General features: G+C 37.7%; 3 protein-coding genes across 11 annotated transcripts; all 3 read right to left on the reverse strand.

The window, feature by feature from the left end:
* Positions 1-1,630: 1,630 nt before the first annotated feature.
* Positions 1,631-8,839, reverse strand: LOC147534683 (RNA-binding KH domain-containing protein RCF3-like). 2 transcript variants are annotated; one of them, XR_015227393.1, is made up of 9 exons: positions 7,383-8,722; positions 5,480-5,941; positions 5,148-5,396; positions 3,585-3,815; positions 3,153-3,232; positions 2,942-3,050; positions 2,715-2,838; positions 2,022-2,625; positions 1,631-1,918 (listed from the first exon to the last, which is right to left on the reverse strand). XR_015227393.1 is itself a non-coding variant. In XM_086646759.1 (8 exons), exons 1-8 carry the CDS (start codon positions 8,064-8,066, stop codon positions 1,893-1,895), a joined length of 1,965 nt encoding a protein of 654 aa, XP_086502885.1. In that variant the 5' UTR covers positions 8,067-8,839; the 3' UTR covers positions 1,631-1,892. The 2 variants fall into 2 exon arrangements, 1 of the variants encoding a protein (XP_086502885.1); XM_086646759.1 differs by lacking the exon at positions 2,022-2,625 and having other exon boundaries at positions 7,383-8,839.
* A 1,802-nt stretch (positions 8,840-10,641) lies between these two features.
* Positions 10,642-14,684, reverse strand: LOC147534684 (protein KINESIN LIGHT CHAIN-RELATED 1-like). 2 transcript variants are annotated; one of them, XM_086647260.1, is made up of 4 exons: positions 14,639-14,684; positions 13,497-14,558; positions 11,901-12,809; positions 10,642-11,092 (listed from the first exon to the last, which is right to left on the reverse strand). In XM_086647260.1, the coding sequence occupies exons 2-4, from the start codon at positions 14,162-14,164 to the stop codon at positions 10,858-10,860; spliced, it is 1,812 nt and encodes a 603-aa protein (XP_086503386.1). In that variant the 5' UTR covers positions 14,165-14,558; positions 14,639-14,684; the 3' UTR covers positions 10,642-10,857. The 2 variants fall into 2 exon arrangements, 1 of the variants encoding a protein (XP_086503386.1); XR_015227508.1 differs by having other exon boundaries at positions 10,642-11,482; positions 11,537-12,809; positions 13,497-14,647.
* A 2,171-nt stretch (positions 14,685-16,855) lies between these two features.
* On the reverse strand, positions 16,856-21,950 carry LOC147534685 (importin subunit beta-1-like). 7 transcript variants are annotated; one of them, XM_086647265.1, is made up of 5 exons: positions 21,773-21,916; positions 21,583-21,665; positions 21,415-21,458; positions 18,124-20,550; positions 16,856-18,032 (listed from the first exon to the last, which is right to left on the reverse strand). In XM_086647265.1, the coding sequence occupies exons 4-5, from the start codon at positions 20,541-20,543 to the stop codon at positions 17,837-17,839; spliced, it is 2,616 nt and encodes an 871-aa protein (XP_086503391.1). In that variant the 5' UTR covers positions 20,544-20,550; positions 21,415-21,458; positions 21,583-21,665; positions 21,773-21,916; the 3' UTR covers positions 16,856-17,836. The 7 variants fall into 7 exon arrangements, with proteins under 7 accessions (XP_086503391.1, XP_086503392.1, XP_086503387.1 ...); XM_086647266.1 differs by having other exon boundaries at positions 21,583-21,661; positions 21,773-21,882; XM_086647261.1 differs by lacking the exon at positions 21,415-21,458 and having other exon boundaries at positions 21,773-21,950.
* Between the last annotated feature and the right edge of the window lie 493 nt (positions 21,951-22,443).

Here is a 22,443-nt window from a genome sequence, read left to right on the forward strand (position 1 = left end):
GTTTTTTTTTGTTGAAGAAATTAAGGGCCATGTTTAGAATTTCCTTTTCTTTGGCTCCCTAATTCTCATAAATTCAAAAATAGTCATCATTTTATAAACCATCCATTAACTTTAGAGTTAATTCCTATATGGCCCCTACTTTGTGACCAGCTTCCTTTATGGCCCCCTTTTTTTCGTAAATTCAAATATGACCCCCTATTTTCAAGTAAATGTCATTACTACCCTTCTTAATTTTAAATTTAAAACATTTAAAAAACATTATTTCCACCTCACCCCTCTCTCTCTCTCCACCTCATCTCTCTCTACAACTCACCCATCTCTCTCTCTCCAATTCACCTCTCTATCTTTCCAACTCACCTCTCTCTCTTCCAAGTCACCTCTCTCTCTTCCAAGTCACCTCTCTCTCTCCCTCCAACTCACCTTCATCTTCCCCGTTTAAGGTCGCCGGCCGGAAAATTTTCCGGCCGGCGACCTCCAAAAAAAAAAAAAAAAAAAATTCCTCTCATCTCTCTCTCTCTAAAAACTCCGGCGAAGGGGGTTTCCCTTCGCCGGAGCTCGTGAACAGACCAGATCGGTCTGTTCACGAGCAGACCGATCTGGTCTGTTCACGAGCTCCGGCGAAGGGAAACCCCCTTCGCCGGAGTTTTTAGAGAGAGAGAGATGAGAGGAAATTTTTTTTTTTTTTTTTTTTTTTGGAGGTCGCCGGCCGGAAAATTTTCCGGCCGGCGACCTTAAACGGGGAAGATGAAGGTGAGTTGGAGGGAGAGAGAGAGGTGACTTGGAAGAGAGAGAGGTGACTTGGAAAGATAGAGAGGTGAATTGGAGAGAGAGAGATGGGTGAGTTGTAGAGAGAGATGAGGTGGAGAGAGAGAGAGAGGGGTGAGGTGGAAATAATGTTTTTTAAATGTTTTAAATTTAAAATTAAGAAGGGTAGTAATGACATTTACTTGAAAATAGGGGGTCATATTTGAATTTACGAAAAAAAGGGGGCCATAAAGGAAGCTGGTCACAAAGTAGGGGGCCATATAGGAATTAACTCTTAACTTTAACACTTAAAATTAACTGACATTTTAAAAAGTAGTCATTTTTATGAAAATTAATAGACTAAAAAGAACAAACTGGATCCTTCTCTTCCAGAGAATTGAATGAACCAAGTTTGCCTAATACAAGAGTGATGGGACATAGCTGACCTTGTTAATCCGTTCTCACAAGGGGTGGTGGCAAAAGAGGTCAAAAAGAGGGAATAACCAAAAAATCTTATGTATAAATGGGAAAACCTTTCTATATAATTGGGTAAAAACCATTTCTATGGAAATAGAATATTTCATTCAGTTTTATTGTTTCATAAGGTATATAGTATTTCATTGTGAAGGTGATATATATTAATTGAAAATCCCAAGTCACCATCATTGCCCTATATTTATGTAAGAAAGGGGAAAAACCGGAATCATTAATTGCTAGACCACCTATCATTCACAGATTTATAATAGTCCACGACAATCGCCTTATGGGCCAACAGGAGCTCCAAATACTGCATCCTTTAGATGCAAGAAGCTTCAAAGCTAAGTTTTGGTATCAACACCCACTCACATTTATCAGATAAGAGATTGTTGGAGAGTCTACTAAAAAATGCAGTAAAAAAAAACTAGTACTTCTAATTATCAAAAATGTAAGGAGAATGCATCCAAAAACTGCAGTTGGATTATCCAAAACAAAAACAACTATAGTGGATGTACTCTACTTTCAGTTGAGGGGAACAAAATAAAAGACAAAAGAGAAATCTATACCCCCGGCTCCGGACATCTTTTTTTTTGTTTAAGGATGAGGATGGATGTACATACTGCACCAACTCTTCGTATATGGATCCATACTTAAGTATTTACCTAACCCCACTAGTAGTTCAGAGAGTCTTCTTGTGCTGAAAGAAAACATATAATACGTTATTATTGGCAACCATAAAAGAGAAAAATTCAAATATCGTATTAACATAAAACTAAGGACAACATTGTAGAGGAACATACGAAAATACAGGTCAAGTCTTGTTTGGATGCGAGTTCTCTTAGACGATGGAAGCCACTTAGCGGCCATGCTTTATCAGAACTTGGTGCCTACAATGTCGGAGATAGAGAAAATCCCTTTCATGGATATACTCAGGAAGTGCTTAAGACACCAATCTGGGATCTTATATCGTTGTTGCCGTTAATTGGTTTTTATGACAGCAGATGAGCAACCACATTTTTAGGCCAGATGATCTTATGCAGAGCAATAATCACGGAAGATAAATTTAATATCTTCGTATAGGCCTCTCTAGATATGTAGAACTAGTTTGTTCTAGTTTCATGCTTTCATTGTCTAGTCGGGATGCTTTCCCCGTGGGAGAAGTTTAGCTTTATTTCTCTTTAGGGGAATCTCTAAGATCATTGTATTTCTTTGACTTCCTTTTGTATTTCTTCTTTCGATGCATTATATTCTTTTGTTGCCTCTGAGGCTTCTCCATCAAAGGCTTCTCCTTCAAATTTCGCGTTTTCAGAAAGATAGAAATTTAGGACCTAGTAACTCTTGAAGACAAATTCGGTTACAACTTGTTCCAGTAAGGATACTCTATCCGGACTCCATCCATGAGAGCTGTATGAGCCTCAATTTTAATTTCTCTGAAAAATAAAATAAGAGAGAGACAGAAATCAAGAAACAACGGGTAGGACAGGACGACTTACTGCTTAAAATAAACCCTTGAAGCAAGCTCTGCGCTCTCTCAGCCTGCTCTGGTGAACCAGATATTTGGATGATGTTTCCAGATTCAGGCCTATCTTCGATTAATTTAACATTAGCTCCTGACAACTGAAAATACAGAAGGTAGAATGAAATAATAAGTATATTTGAACAAAACTGGACTAGCAAAACAAGAGAAAGGGAAGGAAACTACTTGTGGGAGATAAATTACCTTGCTGATCTGAGCAAGCTTGTTTCCTGATCTCATTGTGAGTTTGGATATTGCATACTCTGGTACGACAATTTCCAGTCTACTTCTAGCTACAAGTGGCACAGATAATCTACGGGCATAGACATGAAATTGGGTGCTTAGCTGATGAAAGATAGTTGAGCAAATAACAAATTCAATACAAAGAAAAGAGGAATTGTGAACAGTTCATCACCTGTTTAAGGCACTCGAAGATTTTTCATGAGCACCATTCTCGGTTGGGTGGATAAATCCACTAAATGACATCATTAAGTCCTACATTCACAAAGAATGCCTTTTTGAAAACTACCTCTAAAAATTAAATAGCATGAGCCATAAGAATGATCTTGGGGAATCGTTTCCCTGCACGCCCGTTTTCAAGGATAGTTATGGCCAAATGTCTCTAACATGGTATCGGTGCTAGTGTTTCAGGGACGAGTTGGAATCACCTTAACCCTACGTGGAGGGCGAGTGCCAAGTGACTCCAGCCCTGGAGTTCAAGGGATGTATGTAACGAAGAGAAGTCTTGGGCAATCCTTTCCTTGCAAGCTGGTTTTGAAGGAGTTAGACCCATTGGCCTCTGACACGAAGGACTCAAAAAGTTACGACTAATCTGTCAATCCCTTACCTTAGAGGGACATGAAATTGGTGCAGTCTGCACAGTCGCAGGTCCTGAACCTGGAATTCCAATTTCTTGAGGTGTAATCTCTGGAACTGACATGCCTCTTGAATGAGCAGGTGTGGGCATTGATGATGGCGGTAAATCTCTTGGAGGCGTAATCTCCCTAAACAAGTAGCTCCTTAGCTTTTCTGTTACTTCAATAAGTGCTTTCCTAGCTGCTGTTATCTCCCCTACTATCTGAAATTAGAACATTTTATGAAACCTTTCAACTTCAAAGTGACAACACACCAACAGCTCATCTTATAGACCAAAAGATGATTCTTTTGTTATCTTTGAAAATATATGTACTTAGTACACATACCTGAACCACAATCACCGACATAACTTAATAGGCAAAGTTTTACACATTGATATGTAGGAGGAACTGTAATGCTTTCATGGAAATAAAGTATACAGTTATACACGCTTGAGATTCATAACCATAAGAATGAACAAAGAATGTGAAGGAAAAGAGAAAAGAAAGTATAGGACGGAGGTTCTATCATGACAGGTTAAGGACTCGGCAATTCATCGAAGATGACTGCTTCAAGCTTCAAAGAGTACTTGGACACCTTGTCACCGATTTTCTAATATTTATGTTTCTATCAAAAATAAAATTTGTCTGAACTAGTTGGTACATGCAAAGGGTACTATCAATATACATAAGTTGGTCCTCTTTAGTATCGATTCGAGGCAGGCAGCAGATCAGCGCAGAATCCCTATCAGTTCAGATATTACTAGTAGTTGAAGTATTACAATCAGATGTTTACATTTTGACAGTTAAACTGATTTTTCGGTTTCGGATCGACTAGGAGGATCCATCAATCCGTCTAAGTGCGGAAAAAACCTGCATGTACAATATGCATGGCTGACATTGTAATCAGACTATCAAATGGGCAATGAACAGAACTGAAGCTCACAAAACTACTTATGGATTATTTTTTGAAGTATCATGGTATTAAATATCAGTACATATCTTTCGCAAGAATGAAATTCTGTCCACAGAAACAAACAGAAAATATAATACAGCTCAAAATGGTCAAATATATATTGAAAAAGCAGTGAATTTCCACTAAGAGATAGCACCTGATAGATGTTTATTAAGTCACTAAGACTAAAAAGAGAAACTACATTTGGAAGAATACTTCTACTGGAAAATCTATTGATTTTAGAGCAAACCTAAACTGAAGCTTCCTTCAACATTTTAACAGCAAACAATTTGAGCTATATGTCTTTCATATTCCATTGGTTATTTCCGAGGCTCTAATCAAGAATTCTGAAGTATTGCAATCATTTTCTTATGAAATTTCCATCAATGAAATTGTGATTATTTTCAGAATAACCACATATATTAGTTCCCAAGCAGGTCAAATTATACTGGGCGGACCTCAAAACCTCGAGTATAAGTGTTTTAAGCAAATATAGTAGAACAGTGATGAGTTTTCTTAAAGTAAGCATTTATGTAGTGTAACCGATAAGAACTTGTGATAATGATGGAGCTATTATTTGTTCATAAAGATGATCACTAACCTGAACAACCCGATTTGCTCCCAGAGAAACCAAGGGAAGATCTTCGTTTGAAAGGATCTTTATACTAGTACCAGTTAATTTTTCAATCTCGGACAATGACCCCTCTTGATCAACTAAGCATACGATCTCAGTGGATGGAACAAGCAATCTTGTTGTTACAGTATTATCTGTTTCCAACACCCAATCAACAATTTTTGTCTGGATATGCAGCAAAGCTTCCTGAGCTGGAAAAAGCTCATCTTTAGGACCCTAGCATACAATAACCAGCCCAAAAAAGTTAAATACTATCAGAAATTACTTATGCCATAAATTGCTGAGGGGAATGGAGGTACCTCATCAGATGTAACAATAATTATCCTTTCATCAGAGCCTGCAACTGAGTCTGTCACTCTGATGTCAACACCAACTTCACCTTGAAGCAATTCTATAAGTCCGTCCTCCCCCATAATTCTCTCAACTTTGTCGTTGGGGCAAAAAATTTGAAACACAATTTTCCCAGTGGAGAACGACTGTACATTGTCATCCATTGGAAGAGGTCCAGACTCAAATATGTAGCCAGAAACAGGTGAGAGGTTCGCACTGCTCCGACCAGAAAATCGTGCGTCCAGAGGAGGGCTATCCATAGAGGATTGACGTGAGATATTGTTCATTTGAGGAGTGAAGTCTTCATCAGGAGGAAAATGTCGATCTACAAATCGTCCCTTAAAAGGACCACGTTCACGAAGCTGGCTATCTCTCAGTCGCGCTGAAATATCTGATACTGCTTTTTTGACATTGTTAGCATCACCAATAACCTGAAAATGGCAAATACGAAGGATAGTGTAAATCGTGGAATGTTTTTACATGTTATTTTGAAGATCAGTACATCCAATATTTCAGAGATAGGTAAAATTCATGAGACTTTGAAGGGAATGGCAACATAAGTAGGTAATAATTTCAGTTTGAGATCTTTGATTACTATGGTGACAATAGAAGAACCCTCGAGGTTCCTCTGAATTCACTATGTTCTCGTGATGATTAAGAATGATGCTTTTGAAAATGAAAACAGTAAGAAGGAGAAATCTTGTCAGTTTCTTCTAAGTATGTTCCAACACACTTCTGCTATCTTGTCAAACGAATCAAGGCACAATGGAAACAAGCATACAGTTATTAGTATACACCCCTTTTAATATCCTTCAATCAGCTAACGAGATACACCACTACCTAGTTAAATGAAGCTCCTAACCCGCGATACTACTTTGATTGAAACCACTCTTATACCTCAATCATGCCCAAGAAGAGCCGTATATAGAATTTTGATCCACACTAAAAGTGAGAAAATATCAAGAAAAACAACCTATAGTTCGCTCGAATCATTTTTTTTCTTTGTTATATCAAGAAGAACAACCAATGTATTGAGTATGTTTAGAACTCTAATCTATTAAAGTACGTTTTTGCTTGTTTGGGACCTTGGGCACATCCAATTGCCTTCGGAAGCAGAAGGATATCAATACCAACCCAAAGGCACACTTGACTGATCATCAATTTCGGTCTCCTTCATACTTAACTTTTTGACGAAAAAACACAACTCAATATCCAAAACCCACAGAAACTATAGCAAGTATTGCCACAGAAAGAAAATACAACAAATAGTCATTCCGAATTCCCAGAGGTTATGAACGGATCTAGTGAAATGGGATGCCTGCTCTTATTTGGCGAGTGCTCATAACACCGACAACTTAGTACATGAACTGAGCCGCAGACTGGATATCCTGTTGGTCTTGGTTACAAAGACATGTCAATAATTTTTGGACTTGAGCCTCTATGCAAACCTGTGGAAACTTGTACAAACTATGTGCAGAACTACATCTACTACAAACCATTTGTGAACTTGCGTAAACCTTACTTTGTGCAAACTTTACATAAGGAGCTGAAGTCCAAAAAGAATAAATGTATCCTTTCGACATATTTGGCCTAGGAAGCTGTTATATTTTCCAATCATTTTAACATTCTAAACCTGAGAGATATAGCTCCAACTATTGTGATTTGTTAACTACTCACAAGACCAAAACTCAAGTGAACAATCTAACATATTAGTCTCTCTTTTTGATACCATATGGGCACCACTCTGAACCTTTAGTCGAGAGATTTAACCTAGTAGTATATCTACATTGTGTCATTGTCAACTTATCTAATGACCAGATAAATCGAAACTTAAACTGAATTAAACTGAAAGAAGCTCAAATAAATCTTTACCTGAACAATCTCCTCCGAGCTGGATACACAGCTAGGCAGATAACGGTCTCTCGGGAGAACCCTAATTTGAGTCTTGGTTTTTATCCTCATATGTTCAATAATATTCCCACCTTTTCCCAATAAACTCCCCACATTTGCATTGGCCACAACAAGTCTGGTTGCAACTTTTGCTGCACCACCACTTCTAGGGCCAAAATCATCACCATCATCATTTCCTACATCAGTTTGAAACCCTAATTCAAGATCATATTCGATCATTCTATCATGGATCATGAGTAGAGCCTCTTGTGCAGGAGAAAATGCCCCAGTACTTCCATCAGGATCAGTTATCTCAATTATCCGTTCCTCGTCACCAGGGAGAAGTGAATGGACATCAATCCAAGCTCCAGTTTCTTGCCTGATTGCTTTAATTGTACTCCCTGATTTACCAATCACACCTCCAGCTTTAACATCATCACAGAGAATTTTATAACTAGTCGTAACAGTAGAACCATCTTGATGTTTCGGCAATCGTCCTCCACCACCACCACCACCGCCGCCGCCGCCGCCACCACCACCACGGCGGGGATTATTATTGAAATTGTGATTATTGTGGTAGCGATGGAAACGTTTACTCCTAGGCATGTTCTGGGCATTATACCCTTGATCATGGAAGTAATTCCTCTTCGATCGAGATCTCTCCATTCTTTCTCTCTCTAAGATTTCAGATATGTATATGTTAGAGAGAGAGAGAGAGAAATCAATATCAAAAGGCCTTAAGCTTCGATTAACAAAACTTTAGGGTACGTATAATCTGAGTCGTTTAAATATCAGTCCTGATAATATGTCAACTTACAATCTTAAAGTTCGTCCTCTGCTTCTTCTTAAACTGATACAAATTTAGGGTTTATCAATATTCTTCTTCCAAGTCATTTATCTAAAACATTTGGCAAGAACATCAAAATGTGAAGGAGAAACAATCATTCATTTCCTCATCAAAGTCAATTTCCGATGATTCTGGTATACTTGTGGCTGTTCATCAGAAAACTTGAAGAAGCTTTGAGCTGCTACGAAGAAACAAGCAATTTCTAGGGCTTGAATCTCTCTTCTTGCTACTTCGATTATTTCCCGTTCTTTCTCGCTCTTTATAATATAGTACTATGAATTTAGCGATCACCTCGTGATGATATCCCTATGATTTCTCTGATAGGTCAAAAGAATACATCTCTAGGAAATCTAACGGATTACAATTACGGAAGATGGGAATAAAAAAACTGCGTGCTAAAGAAGATGGTAAGCTGGTATCAGTCCAGCACTACTGGCTGCTCCATAAGTCCATCACAGTTGGAGTTTTGAGTGATACCATAACCTACCTGGTCCAGCTAGCTATCCATAGTGACACATCTGTTTTAACAAAAAAAAAAAAATCCATAGACATGTCTTTTTTCCTTTCCGGAAAGATTTTAAAAATTCGTTATGTTGTACGGAGATAACACATCAGATTATAAACAGTATAACGGTCATGAAACAACATTCTATCCTATATAACTACTAGTCTTCCGTTCATGAAAATAATGTTCACAAAAGGAAATAACATTATTTTTGTCGGTTGATTGATTTTCGAAATCATTTCTGAAGAAAAAATATAGGCCCCCAATTCCCGACCCAAAAATGAATAGGAAGCGGGGCAAGGATCTCTCTCTCTCTCTCATTAAAGGGGGAGGTGAGGCTTTGTTCTGGGGGCCGCCTTATGAGAAGTTAGGCAGGCAAAGGAATTCATGCTTATGTACACAAAATCGATACTTAGCAAGGATAATGAAGCACCAAACCAGATTCATATCCTAGTAGGGAAAAATGGAAATGTGTTCCGTCCCGATTTCATTTTAGGGAAGGCAAAAGCAGCATCACGGAGCTTTTCCAAGAACAAGACGCGGAAGCCACGGCAAAGCTTAATAGAAAAGGGCTTTAGCTTGGACTGCCCTGTCCTTACTCTAAAGGTCATCGTGGGCCTCAAATCTTACGGCGTAATGAGCCAGAGAGCTGCGAACCGAGTTACCCTAGCAGGCTAGCACTATATGATGAGCTAGCTGTGTGCCACATAGGAGCCTTACACATATTCAAAAGGTGCTACTTCAACTCAAGCGCAAACACCTTCTCTTTGACCATAAGCGAAGTGTCACGTGAATGAGACGCTTTCTTCTAGGTTAGGTTTTATGGGGTGTAGTTTCCTCCTCCGTACTATCGTAGGCCTTCACACACAAGTCTTCGATCTGATAGAGTTCACTCCGACTCTTACTGAGATAAAACTGGAATCGTTGATGGAGAATAAACAAGCAAGGCAACAATAGTTGTCTTTACAACAAGAATCCACAAGGCTACGGTACACTTTACTTTATTCAAACATGATATTTATAATTTACGTAGGAGTTAGGACAAGTTTTATAAAGTAACCTACGATATCATAAAATTTTATAATTTACATAGGCCATGGTACTCTTCACTGTTCTCACAGTTGCAACATAGCCCGAGTTAGGACCAACTGCCCCACAAGCTCTCTCTCACCCAAAAATAGATACGTGTTAATAACGTCACATATGAGGATTGCGAGAAGAAAAAGGATACTCCCATAATCAAAAATATAATATTTTAACCGCTCATTGTCCCTAACATTAGACTTGGATGACCGCAAAACTTGACACCTATTACCATAAAGTGTGTACATCTTCGGCCAAATTAAGCTGAAAACTCATACACCAACAAGAATTATTGTGTGCTTCAGACATTCCAACTATAAGATTAGATTTGTTTCACTTATATCTTAGACGGGACGATGAATAGCTGGGCATATTCTCCAAGAGAACTCTTACACAGGAGTCAGTTAATGCAAAACAAAATTAAATCGAATTCCTATTCATGTTTTAACTAAACATCAAACTAAAAAATTCTTAGGAATTACGTTATGGGAATGTGATTCCCGCCTCAAACATGCCCAAAAAGTATTTTTATAAAGTGTATACATCTTCGACCAAATTAAGCTGACAACTCGTACACTAACAAGAATTACAGCGTGCTTCCGACGTTCCATCTATAAATAGATTTTATTTCACTTATTTCTTAGACGGGACCATGAGTATCTGGAAATATTCTCCAAGAAAACCCTTACACAGGAGTAAGTTAATGGAAAGCACGATAAAAATCTAACTCTTTGACTGAGATAAGTATTAGTTTGACAGCTTACAAACACAATTTTGACATAGAATAGATATATACACATCAATACTGATTCAAATAATCTGAACTTTTCTTAACTAAAGTGGAACATATTCAACATCACAAACCCAATAACACATCAAAATAATAAAACAAATAGAGAACTTGTGGGAAGAAGCTCAAAAAAACAGGGGAAAAAAGTAGTCAAATTAGCAAACCTGAAGCTTTATACATTCTTCTTCTTCTATGTTACATATATTATGCTTCGTTTTTTTCTTTCTCTTTTCTAACTTTTGAAACCCAAACCCGTCCATCTCTTGGTTACTTCTTTTTTCATCTTTTGAGAGGTTGAGTCGAGTAAGTTTGTGAGTGATTTCGTTTTCTTGTTAGGAGCTCTTCCAGCTTCTTTTAATAACTCAGCTAATCTTTTCTTCTCATCGTCAACATCAGGATTCGCTGTTCCTAGCTTCTCCTCCCTCACCTTTAGAATGTGCTCCAATATCTCGATTGCATCCTCAACTCTGTAATAAGAATTGACATTAAAAATGTTCAACAAAAAAAAATTACTACATACGCTTTCTTCATCTGATGCAATGCCTGTCTCAGTACCACTCATATTCGGGCGACCAAGTCCTCGAACCTACCAGTGTAGTCCCTGGTTAGTCGCCACTTGCCACATGTGACCTAGGGTTTTGTCGTGAGCTTTCAGAAGTTCACCCAAAAAACTTCGACATGCCAAGATACTAGTTCCGCATCTATACGGCAGGGTCTAGACGCTCACCTAACAATACGGGACTGAGTGTTATCTTGCACATGAGCCACTCACAAGTGGGGTCATTTTGCAGGCACACGCACATCCCATTTCGACAGGATAGTTCTTGGCACGGCTCATTAGTGCTGCCTAGACCACTCTAGGTTTCTCAACCTAACCATCCCGGGCACCAAATGCAACGGACATTAAACACGAGGTGAAGAAGCCTGGGTGATCTAAGGAAGGCCCATGCCAAGAGAAAACCTTGTATCATGTGAAATTAGGGTTTGTGTCCTCCGACATCAAGAATGGTTCAGAATAAGGAAGGGACTAAGTGCAAGATATGAACCTTCTGGTTCACATTGTTTGCAGGATATCACTTTGTATATACCACCATTTTCATGCAAAACTAAAGGTTGGGGATAATCCATGAGAATGTGTTCTTGTTTCAGTAGTCTAAAAGGAGATCAATAGCACAAATAGCATGGTTTGAACTTAAACCTTTGTTTTATGCGAAAATAACTGACCGTCAAAAATGAGTTTACTCCCAGAAGAGCTAGATATAGAAGATTTGTTACCTTCCCATGGCATCATAAGTTGCAGCAAGGTTGCTATAAACACCTAATGTTTCAGGGTCGAAAGGGCCACATTCTTGTTCAAGTATAATCCTTGCTTCTTCAAATAATTCAGCAGCTTCATCAATTTTATATAATTGAACAGAAGCTAATCCCATCTGATTCAAAACAACACCAAAGAATGCCGATTTCTTCTCCCCGCTAGCTCTAAGCTTTGCTACAGAGCTTTCGAATGAATTTCGAGCATCGTTGTATCTCCCAACCATATAAAACATGACACCCATTTGTGCTTCTATACCTGCGATTGTGTTTCTCTGGCCTGGTCTATCATCCAACAACTTCATTGCTTTCTGCAGAAGTTTCAATGCCTCTTCTGGGTCGTTCATTGCTTCATAAATAGCTGCTATTTCTGTTAATCCACTAGCAATCTCCTCTGATGTAGTTCCAGGAACAGGTTTCAAATAAATTCTTAGAGCATTCTCACAATAAGATTTTGATTCTCGGAATTTACCCGTTTTGTAATAAAGATCTGCAAGACGAACAAAGACCGATGCAACAGAAGGATGATTATCACCCCTAGTAGATTTGAATACTGTGAGAGCCTTTTGGTATGAAAATACAGCTTCATCAAAACGGCAAAGAGAGAGGTATATATCACCAATTCCTACATCTATAGCTGCAACTTCATTTTCTTGTCCATCTGAAATCATGGCCATACTAGCAAGAACAAGGTGTTCAAGTGCAGATTCGTAGTCGCCTTTTGCTTCACAGATGAGAGCCATTAAGCGACGATCAGCGGCTTCTTCTAGTGATGCTGGTGAACTATGCTCTCGATGAATTTCAAGTGTTTTCTTGCATAGAGCTTCTGCCTCATCAAATTGCATGGCTTGAACATTTGCCTCTGCCAAGTACCTGTCATTTCAAAACAATTTTTAGTATTATAAACTAAAGTTTCGGAATAGGGTTTTGGAAAATTGGATTAAAATCAATTCGATCAAGAATCATTATATGTCCTTATAAAAAAATATACAAATTTACTTCTAGCTTGAAGTAAAACCAGACATAAAAAGTATAGTTAAGATGCCTGAAGAGGCAATCAGCCCATTTAACAGTTTCAGAGATGTTTTATTTATATTTTATCAATCAAGAAATTGTAAACATTGGGTTTTGATTCTTTTAGAAAACAAACAAAACTGTGAACTTCCTGATTAAAAAATGGAAGCTAGTTAGTTGTAGGAAATCTATGAAAAGATTAGTTAAAAATAATTATAATTAATTAACTTAATGTAATTAAAATTAAAAAGTGCTTTGAATCATGTGATCACAGAATCTCAAGCTAATGGAAAAGCACCAAGTGGGTTAATGTGACTGAACTTTTTGAAGTTTTCCATGATCAAGTAGGAATAGAGTATATCAAACACCTGGCGCACGTTAATTCACTGAGGGATAACTAGATAACATGCACCGAAGGGGAGAAGCCACCGTATCTTAGGGTGCGTAGGATAAGAAGACATCGCTAACTTACGCCAAGAACATAAATCTTCACTAGCTCAGAAAAGATGAGTGCTATTATGCGCCAGAAGCTAGAGAGGGAATTACCTGCAAGTTTCTGCAACTCTTGGATCAGATTCGCCTAAAGTTTGGATTTGGATCTTCAAACCAGAATCGTAATTAGCAATTGAGCAATCTAATTGACCTAACATTGAATGTGTATCACCTAATTGCATATACCCTGAAAACGCAGCAAGTGCATGATCTGGTCCTTTTGAAACATCAGGAACCCTAATTGCTTGTTCTAAAACAGGAATTGCTTCTTCAAATCTTCCTAAACTGCAATATATTGCTGCAACAACGTGTAAACTCATAGCTAATTCCAAACTTGGTTCACCATCAACTGCACAAATTTCAAATGATTTTGAAGCTCGAATCGCGTAATCCAAAGCTTTAATCGGACTATCACCTGATGCAATTGTATCACGAGCTGATTTAAGAAGAAATGGACCTAGATCTGGATTGTCTAGAGCTGATTCATCGATTTTTGATTTCTCTGGTGTTTTTTTCTTTCCTGATCCTGGTGAAGGTTTAGCTCGTGAAGTTGATGGAGATGGAGATGGTGTTGTTCTTCTTGGAACTGATGATCTGGTCGTTTGATTTCTTGGTTCTGGACTTTGTTCATCATGATTTTGACTCTGATTACCATTTTCTGAAACTGAAATTCGAAGTGGAGTAGATCCTGGTGGAGTTTTAACTGAAACTAAACCAGGCATCTTGAATAAATAAGAAACAAATTGAAACTTTTACAGAGATCTAACAATTCAAGCTGAACAAGTTGTAGAGAGAGAGAAAGAGAGAGATGTTGATTATTACTGTAACTGGAACAAATATCAGCAAAAACAATCCAAAAAATGGATTAACGAGGTAGAATTAATGCAAATTACAAAACCGAATTGAATAGAAGCTATTTTTAAGAGAGAATTAATTTCTACTGTTTCTTTGAATATAGAAATTTTTAGAATTGAAGTTCAATAATAACTCGGAAGGTAGAGAGACAGAGTTGCAGATTCGCCATTAAAGAGAGAAAGTTAGAGAGAGAAAGTTAGGAGTACTACTTTCATGGTTGCTTGGGATAGACTTTTTCATCTCATCTAACTGAGACATAATCTGACGGTTCAGAAAAATTGTATTAATTAATTTGGAAAAGTAATTTAAAAAGAAAAGGAAAGAAATCGTCATCAGCTTACCACAGTACTACTTCAACCAATGGACTTCTTCAGTTCCCAGAACTTACTGACTTTTTTTTTTTTTTTTTTTTTTTTTTGAATCCAAGGGAAACATATCCATTAATATGTGATAAACATCACAATGATACAAGGATGATAATTGTTATTTCTCTCCTCAACTACATGAGAGTTATACAAGTAAAGTTCATAGAACTTTCGAATATAAAGTGCCTCATGAAGGGACAGAAATGGGACTAGACACCGACTCGATAAAATGACCCTAAAGGTCGCGAATGAAAAGACCCTAAAGGTCGAGAATGAAAAGACCCTAAAGGTCAACAAAAATAATACTAATACAAAAACGAAAATAACCATAGTAGTCTTCACCAGAGAACCGTCGTCGTCACCGTAAAAAAAAAACTGTTTTCATCACCGGAAAACCGTCTTTCATCGTCGGAGAACCGCCGCCATCACCGGAGAACCACCACCACCACAAAGGAACCGCCGTCAATGCAGGAAGAACTTTATTAAGAACACTACAAAGAATAATTCCACTGCTTAATCCAACTCAAAGTGGTAATTCTCGTCTGAAGAAGAACTTACTGACTTATTCGTGCAAATTACGGAAATACCACTTTGAGTTTGGGCTTAACCCATTGACAATTAGATCAAGGACTCGGATACCCAGGCCCACATAAGGTCTTGTTCTAAGGCTGGAAAAATAAAGTATCAGAACACAAAGTTGGTTATAGATATCTCATTCGTTACAGCTTATGGACACCTGAATTCCTTAGAGATTATGGATACCTAAGTGTGTTAGAGCTTAGGGACACTTGAGTCCATTAGAGCCTATGAACACATGAGTTTGTCACAGACACCTGAATCCGTTAGCGCCTATAGACACTCGAAATTCACGGACTAGGTCCAACCTGTATGACATGATGAAATAAATGTATTAGGTTCGGTTTCTGAAGTATTATCCATTCTTTATAAAGAAAGATCATGTTTTGATGACCTTAATTTATAATTAGATATTCTCAAATATTCATTAAGCTGAAGTGACCTGATGGGTCTTGACATTGATGAGTTCATGTCGACAAGGACTTCTAAAATAACCCACTCAAATACACCCGACACGATGAGTCCATGAGAATATAAACCTATAGTCATCCGACCAACTCCCACTCCTAAATAGGTTTTTTTTTTTTTTTTTTGACAAGATAACATCTATTGATTAAGAGTTAAACCACATAGAGAGATGTTACAATGTGATGAGGAGCAGTTAGGAAAACAAACCGAAACACAAGAGTTGTTTTTCCTAGAGTTTGCAGCAAGGTTATGAGCCATGCTGTTAAACTTTCTATTTACATACAAAAAGGTATAGCTATCAAAAGAAGAAACTATGCTCCTAAATAGGTTTATCAACACTAGTCTTATCAATGGGAAATAGAGAGAGAGGTGACTATCGTCCCATTGTAATCCCTGGACATCTATATCTATACAATAAAAGGGTTGAGGTTAGCCTTCGATAGAACTGTTTGCGGCCCACAGACACAGAATATACCCTGGCAGCTAATATTTCTTGTGCTACAACAAACATAACTGAGATAAGAAAAAAAAAAGTAAACACTAATTTAAGAACTAGAAATATTTATGTATAAATGTGGCAGGGAAGTAACTATTCTACCTGCTAGAATTGACATTTTATTAAAAAAAAAACTTCCTTTACTACAAGATAGGTCACCTAAAAATAAGTGTGATGCCAACTTGATTAGTACAGTCCCCGCTCTCAAGTCTGGACCACCGTATTCAAATAATTTTGAAACAACAAATGATTTCCTTTTTCATATCTTGAAAATCAAGATACATAAAGAGTGATTGACTAGTTGTTAAGCTTTATTCTTTTTTTCAAATGATTGAACTTTTGCAATAGAAGGTTAAAATATGTGAACCTCATATGATCTTCATTTGCTTTTGTAATCGGGACTACTATCAAAATGCTTTTGTAGTGAAGAAATAAGCTACCATAGATCACAATTAATCCGAATACAATTTTATGGAACTCAAGCAAAAAAAAAAAAAGAACACTTTCATAGATCACAGTTCCTTACTATCAAACACAACCTATACTTTCTTCTTGTCTGAAGAAAATGAGCTACATCGATACAAGAAAGTAAATATAGCAGCATAGGTAGCTTGAGGGAGGAAAATAAGAAATTCTATAATTAAAGAATAATAGATCAAATTGGGTGTCAATATAACAAAATCATTACTCATTCCTGTAATTTGAATGTATCCGACAACTGAAGTTTCATATCATCATTTCTATAATCCCATTGATTACATAAATGGGAAAAAAACATCCAGCAACAACAGCAAACACCAAAACAAAAGCATGTATTTGATTTCAATAATGAATATATATATATATATATATATATATTAGAATATATATTTTTTAGAATATATATATATATATTAGAATATGGTTTGACGAACGCATGATATATTTTGAACACTTATTGATGGTCGCGAGAACGACGACAATCATTTCAAGCCCCGCGAAAAGAGCACAAAGAAAACAAAATGAGATGCAATAGAGACAGAATGGAACTGACTATCGACGACTCGGTAACCTAATGCAGATGAAATCCAAACTCTGCAGAAAAATAAGGAATGGAAAAAAAAATGGAAGGACCAGCCAATTTAGCGTCAGACAACTCAGTAAGTTCACGGATTATCATCATCCTCTGGAAACAACAAGGGGTTTGGTTGTTTGCCCACCGCATGCAGAAGAGGAATCAGTATCACCATATCAGTCTGGTGTAGAAAAGTTCGAGTTCAGGGTTTAGCGCCTGTGACAATGATAAAAAGTGGGGGCACAATTGTGATAGTATATTGGAAAACAGAGACCAGAACTCTTGCTCTCCCCCTTTCTGCAAATTATTCTGATCTTTCTTTCTCGGTTACTCACATTTTTTGGACAAATCTGCATGTTAGTGGAGTTCCGTGGGTATTTCGAGTTTCCAACCCACATCTCTGTCAAAAGAACCTGATACTACGGAACTGACATGAGTTACATTGACAACCTGACCACACCTCCAAACCATGTGACACAAATGATGACGCGACATATGTAATGCAATCCCGGACCCTTGACTCGACGCCACCCCAATGAATGCAGACCACTAAAAGAATATACTGAAGGTGCAGACTACCTCAACCAGAAACCTTTACGATTGTCGCCTTGGCCCATTCAGCCGATTCCTTGATCAAAGGGTCATCGGACAATAAGCATTCGCTCAAGAAGTCTTTGCTTGAAACAGATTGTATAATCAACGGAGCCACATTGCTTCCCAGTGTGTCAGCTAGATCTCCCAAAACCCCAATTGCAGTCTTTATTACAGTGTCGTCCCTGAAAAAGATAAGAGATTGTTAACAATGAAAAGAAAGCGTTCAAGATCGGAACAAGGAAAGCACAATCGAAAGATTCTAGTAGAGCTTACATATCTCCTTCTAAGTACAAGCTATCTAAGAACTGGAGAACATGAGGTGCATAAGGCATTATTTTTTGTGTCTTGGGGGAATTCTTAAACCCTTGTAAAATCCCTGAATATGCCTCCAAAATCCCATTTCTTAAGAGGTTGTTGTATTCCAATAAATCCTCATCGGCATTCGACGTATGTGCAGAGACTTCTGCTGCACCTTGAAGCATTGGCATGGCATAACTTAAATATTTCTCGAAATTCTCTCCAATAGCAAGGGCAATATCGCCGAAGCACGAAAATATTGGGGGCTTAACTGAACGATGTAGTTGGTTGCTTGATAAATCCTTGAGGAGTTGAGTCATGATACCATCACAGTAAGGAAGAACTTTTTCGTCCAAAGCCCTGCAAATATCTCCAACAACGCCAACTGTGACTGCACAAACCTGATATTCTTCAAAGTTTTGGAGACCCATTTCAAGATATTTATAAAACTCAGGCATGTATTTGGCGAACTCAGCCCCAGTTGCATAAGCAAGAGCTCCAATAGCAAGCATAGCTTCCTCATGCACACTGGCACTTCGGCAAGCAAAAACTCGCAAAAAGAGGCCCATTATCTGGTCCGCATGTTGCATCAATGCATATTTAGTTTGCTCAGATGAGCTTAACTTCTGTATGATAACCTGCAAACACCCACATAGAAGGCCCTGCAACTCAGCTTGTTTTTCTCTCTCATCAGATAGGAGTTTTTGTCCTTCCAGTGTTTGGTGGAGCTCCATCATTATAACTGGAGTTAGTTGAACAACCATCGGAGCTGTTTCGCCGGTTGAACACCGAACGACTTCATTTAGAGTTTCATAAGCAGAAGTACAGAGGCGGGATTCTCGAGAATCTTCTCTGTGAGTCACCATTAAAAGTGCTTGAACAATGTCATGAAAGAAAGGAGTCAAAATGGAGGGAGATGAACCAACATCCTCAAATCCTTGAGCGAGAAAATATAGAGCGCCACAAGCTTTCTCGGCAACATTTGAAACATCTTTCATACCGTGGAGCAAAACTGTGATAATTTGTTGGCAATTTACTTGGGTAACTATGGGTGTCTCCATAGTTGAACAATGAAGAAACCCAAATATTCTGCCGAGGGTCCAGGCAGTAGTGTCCTTTACATGATTATTTGGGTCACTTGTCAAAGCATTGAGCATGAAGCTCAAAGCAACATTCACTATAGAAAGTAATTTATTGGGAGATGGACCTTCCAAAATGGAACCAAAAGCATAAGTAGCTGCCTCCCTTTGCCTCCAATCCGGTTTAGTTATGTTCTCTTCAATGAAAGGCATGACAAGTGGGACAATATCGTCTCCTACAGCTCGAGCAACCAAACCCAAGCATGTTCCCCCAGCCATTGCAAGATTCCACGCCCCTTCATCCTGATCTTGATCTTCTTCTTGCTTAAGGAGAGTCTCTAATAACATAGGAACAAGGAAAGGAAGTGCCTTTTTAATAAAATAAAAGCAAGGAATATCGGAGTCGGCACTAAAATCACCTCCATACTCTTCCAGAATATCAATTTCCTCATCACAGATCGAGCTCCAAAACTCAATGGCTTGAAGAGCCACAGGCTCTTCATCTTCCCTCACGGCTTTGGCTGTGATATTAAATATGTCTTGCATATAAGCAGCTAACTTTTCATAGTAAGTCGAAGAAATAGCTGCCAAACACTCAAAGGCAGCTTGTCTAATTTTAACTTCAGGAGAGAGAGTTGCCTCACACACAACCCTCATGATATAATCCCGCTCCATATCATTAGTGAAATTAGCTTGAGCAAAGCCCAAAGCGTTATATAGTGCTCGAGTTGCTGCAAGCCTGACATCGTTGTTTGTCTCAGAAGAGTTCATTCCTTGAACAACAGCTGTAAGTATTCTATTGACATTATCTTGATCGACCACACCTGAAGAAACCTCCTCACACAAATAGCCTAGAGTCTCAAGAGTTGCTTGTTTCACATGAGATGGAAGTTGGGGAATGTTTGATAATAGTGATCCAATAAGTTCTGGCCACTGTTTTTGTGGCAACTCAATTCCTGCCACTTTTGCGATGACCTGGGAGGCGGTTGATCGAGCATCAGGAACGAGGGAAGTGAGGGTCTTCAACAAAAACGCTTTTATCTGGGCTCTTGTAGAGAAGTCCAATGATAACCATCTCTGAACTAGCTCTAACTTTCTGTGTTGTTCTTTTGCGTCCAAGGCATTCTTGAGGATTAAACCTGCTAATTTCCGACTTTCAATGGGTTTTTCCTCATTTGCCAACTCCCCTGAAAGAGATAACAAGAAACTAGGAAGGTTTTGCTCTTGAAACTGTTTAAGGCTTTCTTCAGCTTGCTTTCGTACAGAACCATCTACCGCTTGTGCATTCAAAAGAACCTGAGTAACTTCCATCGCCATGTTTTATCTGAAATATATTTAATGGCACAAACCAGACAATTTTATCAACGAAAAACACAGGAAGAGTAATTCATCTCAACCCACAGAAGGGGGCAACTTAAATCAAGTACAAGTTCCACTGAAACTTAATCTGTAATTTGTCAAACTGACGAAGATTTTGGAGCATTATATGATAAAACTTCTGAAAAATACCAAACATGACAAATTAAAATCAACATATATTACTCATAAATAAGGATTGTGAAATAACATATGGCTAAGAAAGGACAAATATAGAAAATCATATAAACCAGCACAAGAATCCGAAAGCACCAATTGGAAAATCCCAAAATATACTTTGCAGTAAGTATTCCCGAGAATCTAAGATGGATATCAAAAGATCTACATCCAAAAACAAGTAAGGAACGAAGCTAGCCCGTTATGAACTTGGGACTGATCCAAATGTGTTTCGATATCAATTCTCAGACCAGAGGTTACACTAAAATCGTGTCCTTAAGTACCCTACTATAACCATCTCGATTATGGAATATACACGTAAGATCCTAATTCAAATATACAAACTGTTAGTATATAGAAACTCTAGCATTACAATTGAACCAATTTTTTCTCATTAGAAACGATAAGAGATCTAAACTTTCCAATAACAAAACCAGGAACACAATCATAATCGAATTCCTGTAGAGGTAACCACATCAAACAAATCAATTGATCAAAATCCTCTTTATAGACAAAGCAAAATCATAAACAACAATTCAGAATCAATCCAAACAAAGAAAATTTAATGAGAATCCAATAAAAACTCTCGGATCAGATCAAAAAGCGAAATACGAAACACTCAATTTACTGTAAACTAGAGCTAAAATCAACTAACCCAATCACCAATTATGTAACCCCAATAAAAGCCCTAGCTCAATCCTTCAGAACAAAATCGAAATAGAAAATTAATGGAAAATTGGATGTAATACCTAGATCACAAATGATAAAAGCTAGTATCGGAATCTGAATCGCTTGAAAAAACGAAAAAGGTTTGAAATTTTACCTAGTTGGGATGGAAATAATAGAGGAATATTGATGATAATGAAGGCGGCTGTATGTATGGCGGACAGGACTGTGAAACCCTAACTAACAGAAAATAAGAAAGAAAGCTAAGAAATCAGAGAACTTGACTATCTATACTTGAGTGAGCTGGAATTGTAAATGATGATGATTTCATTAGAGGTTGTTAGTACCTGACTTATCTGACGAAAATGATTTCCTTTTCTTTTTCTGTTCTTAGTACACCATGAAATGTAAAGTCGCCCTTCAAGGGCGCAGCGCAGGTAATAAATACTATCTGATCGAATCGTGAAAGTGCATAATGTCAGGCGTAAAACAAATAAAATGTTGATTCCTAGTTCATTTTGGCTTAACCAAATATCATTTTGGAATGCATTATGATAGGGCGACAAAAAGGTTACTAGTGTTGGACTATTAGGAGACGATTCAAAAATCGAAATTCTCTGGGCACTGGATATTTCTCGAACATCCAATTTTCTAAGGGCAAGCACTTAGTACGGTATGTAGGAGCGCACTTTCTCTCTCTGCTCGCTCTTTTACTCTTTGCCCCTCACTTCTCTCGTGTTCTTTAATCTCTCTTTCTGACTCTTCTCTTCTTGTTTATTTCTTTCTCTACTTTTACTCGCTTTTTCTATAAATTTCTAAGAGATTAACCTGAAGACGTACTTAGTCGAAGAAATCGACTAAGAAAGACAGAACTATAACCTCCATTTGTTTGTGAAGGTTGATTTAAATTGCTCTAATTTTTAAGAAATTTAACTGTGTTTCAATGGTTTAAGAAGTGAACAACATATTATAAATTATTAAACATATTCTTTCATGAGTTCAAGTAAATTTTTAATGT

This window comes from Eschscholzia californica, unplaced genomic scaffold (genome assembly GCF_041429995.1).
Source record: "Eschscholzia californica isolate CP2 unplaced genomic scaffold, dmEscCali1.0.p SCAF_6, whole genome shotgun sequence".
Classification (NCBI taxonomy): domain Eukaryota; kingdom Viridiplantae; phylum Streptophyta; class Magnoliopsida; order Ranunculales; family Papaveraceae; genus Eschscholzia; species Eschscholzia californica.

Bases quoted from the DNA above. Each gene is read 5' to 3' on its own strand.
- LOC147534683 (XM_086646759.1), bottom strand. From the start codon at position 8,066: ATGGAGAGATCTCGATCGAAGAGGAATTACTTCCATGATCAAGGGTAT. The intron at 5,397-5,479 runs GTACCTCCATTC...ATTGTATGCTAG, and splicing joins TTATTGTTACATCTGATGAG to GGTCCTAAAGATGAGCTTTT. The intron at 3,051-3,152 runs GTGATGAACTGT...CTATGCCCGTAG, and splicing joins TCTTCGAGTGCCTTAAACAG to ATTATCTGTGCCACTTGTAG.
- LOC147534684 (XM_086647260.1), bottom strand. From the start codon at position 14,164: ATGCCTGGTTTAGTTTCAGTTAAAACTCCACCAGGATCTACTCCACTT. The intron at 12,810-13,496 runs GTAATTCCCTCT...TTGAAATGACAG, and splicing joins AGAGTTGCAGAAACTTGCAG to GTACTTGGCAGAGGCAAATG. The intron at 11,093-11,900 runs GTAACAAATCTT...TTCTTATTACAG, and splicing joins ACTTATGATGCCATGGGAAG to AGTTGAGGATGCAATCGAGA.
- LOC147534685 (XM_086647261.1), bottom strand. From the start codon at position 20,543: ATGGCGATGGAAGTTACTCAGGTTCTTTTGAATGCACAAGCGGTAGAT. The intron at 18,033-18,123 runs GTAAGCTCTACT...TATCTTTTTCAG, and splicing joins TTGTACTTAGAAGGAGATAT to GGACGACACTGTAATAAAGA.